Below are 4,255 nucleotides of genomic sequence, written 5' to 3'. Positions count from 1 at the left end.
GTGTCTCACCTGTGTCTCACCTGTGTCTCTGTGTCTCACCTGTGTCTCACCTGTGTCTCACCTGCGTCACACCTGTGTCTCACCTGTGTCTCTCCTGTGTCTCTCCCGTTTCTCACCTTTGTCTCTCCTGTGTCTCACCTGTGTCTCACCTGTGTTTCACCTGTGTCTCTCCTGTGTCTCACCTGTGTCTCACCTGTGTTTCACCTGTTTCTCTCCTGTGTCTCACCTGTGTCTCACTTGCGTCTCACCTGTTTCTCTCCTGTGTCTCACCTCTGTCTCACCTGTGTCTCACCTGTGTTTCTCCTGACCTCCACAGTGGTGCTATGGCTTCTACGTGACTCACCAGCAGGGACAGACCGGCTTCGAGCTCTTCTTCAAGACCAGAGAGCTGAAGAAGAAGTGGCTGGAGCAGTTCGAGATGGCCATGTGAGTGACGGACGCCGTCTGATCCAAACTGCAGACTAACACGTAGAAGAACTGAAACGACAATCTGAAGAGAACATTCACTCAGAGCGACTCGTGTTTCTGCTTAACAACTTCTCTGATAAAATCCTTTTGATCCTGATTATCTGGAGTAAAGATAGAAATACGTTAAAATGTGTAATTATTGTTGATCAGCTCGTTAAGTGCTGATAACGAGTATCTGATTCTGATTGGATCCAGATCCTCTGAGATTATATATCATTTAATTCTGCAGTTTGGGCCTGAAATGTTATCTCTATCATCTGTAAGCATCCAATTCTTTTTCATGTCATTTACATCATCACATCTCAGAGTGATGACAGGATTTGCATCAGTCTGAGTCTTATCAGATCCGGTCTGGGTCCTGCGCCTCAGAGGTTTCCAGTGTTTTGGCAGAAGGCCTGATGGCTGTCACTGCAGCAGCAGGATGATGCAATGTAGCTTTCAGCAGCAGCAGATGCAGAGCTGCTGCTGAAAGCCTCACACTTCAGCACAGAAACACTCTGGAAGCTTCTGCACGCTCAGAGCGGACGGAGGTCGTGTTCGCATCATTCCAGGTTGTTTGTTTGCATGTTAGCCGCACATCCGGTCTGCATCCCTCCTGCTTCAAGACAAAGAAACAACCGCTCTGACATCATCCAGACTCTCTCTGTCAAACCTCTGACATCATCCTGTGGTGCTGAGGTGGAGCGGCCGACCTCTGATGGGAGGATCGCAGGTTCGGCTGCCGCCTGCCTGTCCGTGTGAGGAAGCAGCCGACCTTTGAACCCCACGCTGCTCCGTAAAGCTTCCGGTTGTCTCCATGATAAAGTCAGTGGAGCGGCCGTCGGTGTGAACGTGTCTATGGCTGAATGGGTCAGAACAATGCACTTCCATTCATTCCATTCATGTTTACTGCAGATTTATGGGAGGAATAAGAACATTATGATGGAATTACTTCATGTATGAGCAGCTTCCCACTCGGCTGAATGAAAGTTAGTTTTTCAAGAACTTGGTTCAGTTCAGAGCTATAATCTGTGATGGCCTGTTGTGTTACACCATGAAGCCACGCCCCCTAAATTACGGTCTGTGTTAGGAAAAAGCCTCAGCAGGAAACCTCATTATGAAGCACAAACCATCAGCAGCATCTCTGCTGATGTGGAGGACAGACGCTGCTCCACGCTGACGTCAGTCGGCTCCAGGCTTCCTTTGCTTCTGGTTCTGGTTCTGTTGGGATCAGTGCTGCTGAACATGAACGTTCAGTCATCCACAAACCAAGAGTCTGCAGAGATCCAAAGTCTGGATGTTTGTCTGATCCATCAGATTCTGACTTTTTTAAACCTTTGATTTTCGATGAACCAGAAATTTGATGGAAAAAAAAAACTCACTTTTTCTGTCTCAACTAGTCGATCTAAGATAGAACACAAGGGTGATGCTGTAAATGAAATGGTGATTGACTGTGTGAAATAATGCTTATGCTGGAATTGTATTAGTAATCTAATATTCTGTGATATATGTTTTAAATGGACCCATGAAGACTAGCTGAAGGCTTTAGCTCTGAGCTAGTGGGATCCATATAAATAAACAAATAAACAAATAAACATCGATATCCAGCCGATCAAATCATGACCCTGACGTGACATCCGTGTTTGCTGGTGTGGAGCTATCTCCAGAGGAGGTTCTGGAGCTCAGGCAGGACCGATCAGCTGAACCACGACTCTGAGCAGATCAGTCGGACTCGTGACTTTCTGTTTGCAAACATGAACGGGAGCTTTGCTACGGTGTGAGCTTCAGACCGCAGTCCATCCAGCTGCTCTGTGTGAGCGAGCCGCTGGACCCTGGAGAACCGGGTCTGCCGGGGAACCATGTCTTCTGGAGAACCGGGTCTCTGAGCGGCTTCAGGACGGTGTGATACAGCAGAGGTGGATTTAGAACATGGAAATGTTGCTCCGTGCTCCCATCAGTCCTGAGAAAGCGTATAAAAGGATCTCATGAATCCATGTTTCAGTCATGAATAAAGGCTGATGCTATTCCCACATGTTTACATGCAGTTCAGATGCTGTAAACCTAATGTCATCCACCTGTGCTGATCCAGCTCTCACCGTCTCCAGCTGCGATCACACTATCTGAGCTCAGGTTCACGATGGTTTGTTGAGTCAGATCACGTTTCACCAACTCTTCTTTAGCATTTCCATGTTTACGACCCTTTTCTGGCCTTGTTGAGGAGTTTTAGCCCGTCCCTTTTTGGAGTTTATCTTCTGGGTGTTCTGCTCCTCTGTTTCCACCTCGGGGAGTGTGGAATTCTGGAGCTCTGGTCTAAGCTGCTCTACGTCTTCCTTCACCCTTCCATGGACCGTCACCTTCATCAGAGGGGAATCCTCCGCCGGTCTGCCGTGCTGCACAGAAACACTCTGGAGTTTTCTTCTGAAGTTCTCCTACACTCACCTGTACGCCTGTCAGCAAAGCGACGGCCTCCACCTCTCTAATAACCCTGTGCATCGCTCTGCTTGGGTTGTCCTCCTGAATGTCTCGCTGATGCACACCGCTGCACTGATGCACAGTTTCTAAGTTCATCCAAAGCTAAATGTCTCGCTCTAAGCCTTCCTCCAGGTGTGTGCAGTAAAGAATAAGGAAGTGACCACACAGATTCAGAAAATTATGTGTGAACACCTATTATGATAATGAACGCACGCTCAGAAGATCATCTCACTCAGAGCAGCAGCTTTGTTTACAAAGGAACTGGCTGCTTCTTCTTCTACGGCCGTTTCTGGTGTTTTAGACACTTGAGTCACGTCAGAAGGATTTATTCTGATCAGACATGTGGCAAATGTTTGTTACCATCAGATCAAGTTGTCCAGGTCCATCTACACAGTTCTATATCTGATCTGTGATCCGACCGAGGTCGTCTGGCTGTAATCCTGAGCTCCAATAGAGCGCAGCAGACGCTCTTGATTTGATTGGCTCTTAGATCGACTGGTGAGACAGAGCGAGGTTCTTTTTCCATTGAAGTTCAAAGGTTTATCAAATCCTGAAGTGATGGATCAGAAAAGCCTCCAAAGTCTGCATGAGGTTCAGCTCCACTCAGACGTTCACGTCTTGGTTCCTGTTCTCTCCTCAGTTCAAACATCCGTCCAGAAAAGGCCAACCACAACAGCCACCAGTTCAGGATTCACTCCTTCGAGAGGATCACCTCCTGCAGCTACTGTCACCTGCTGCTCAGGTACGTCTGACTCTCTGAAGCTGCTCCAAACCCTGCTGAAGGTTCACGTTTCAGGACGCTGTGGCCTGACCTTTGACCTTTCATTCAGTCCTTGGGGACTCTTATTTTGAAGGTCTCAGTGTTTGTGCATTCAGCATGTTGTTGTGTGCAGGGGCCTCTTCAACCAGGGTTACCTGTGCGTCAGGTGTGGGCAGGGGGCTCATAAGGAGTGTCTGGGTCGGCTGGGAGTCTGTGGACGGACAGGTGAGACCACTTTTTCCCTCCAGCCGCTGACACTTGTGTGTTAAGGTAAATGAAAGTTCAGGTGTTGGTCAGGCTTTAGGCTCCGCCCTCAACACCTGTGTTTTAGAGAGGCTGTGAGTGTCTCAGCTGGTGTGAGTCTCTCTGCATGCAGAGGACAGCTCGACAGTTCAGGTGTGAGCAGGTGACCCCGCTCTCATGCTGTCTTCTCCTCTGGCTCCCACAGACGCCGTCAAGCCGAGGTCTCGGGTAAGAGCTCCTCTTCCTCCTGTTCCTCCTCTTCCTCCTGTTCCTCCTCTTCCTCCTCTTCCTCCTTTTCCTCCTATTCCTCCTGTTCCTCCTGTTCCTCCTCTT

General features: G+C 48.7%; 1 protein-coding gene across 1 annotated transcript in view; it reads left to right on the top strand.

Annotated features, from left to right (window-relative positions):
* Window positions 1-4,255, top strand: part of LOC112147635 (guanine nucleotide exchange factor VAV3) — a gene marked incomplete in the record, with an annotated part of 47,836 nt that overhangs the window by 25,030 nt on the left and 18,551 nt on the right. The window contains 4 exon segments of the mRNA XM_024274159.2: window positions 317-426; window positions 3,560-3,661; window positions 3,813-3,904; window positions 4,128-4,150. Of these exon segments, the coding sequence (XP_024129927.1) occupies window positions 317-426; window positions 3,560-3,661; window positions 3,813-3,904; window positions 4,128-4,150 (327 nt within the window).

This window comes from Oryzias melastigma, linkage group LG17, assembly GCF_002922805.2.
Source record: "Oryzias melastigma strain HK-1 linkage group LG17, ASM292280v2, whole genome shotgun sequence".
Taxonomy (NCBI): Eukaryota; Metazoa; Chordata; class Actinopteri; order Beloniformes; family Adrianichthyidae; genus Oryzias; species Oryzias melastigma.
The sequence above is the reverse complement of the archived record's forward strand: the minus strand, read 5'-3'. Positions and strand labels throughout refer to the sequence as shown.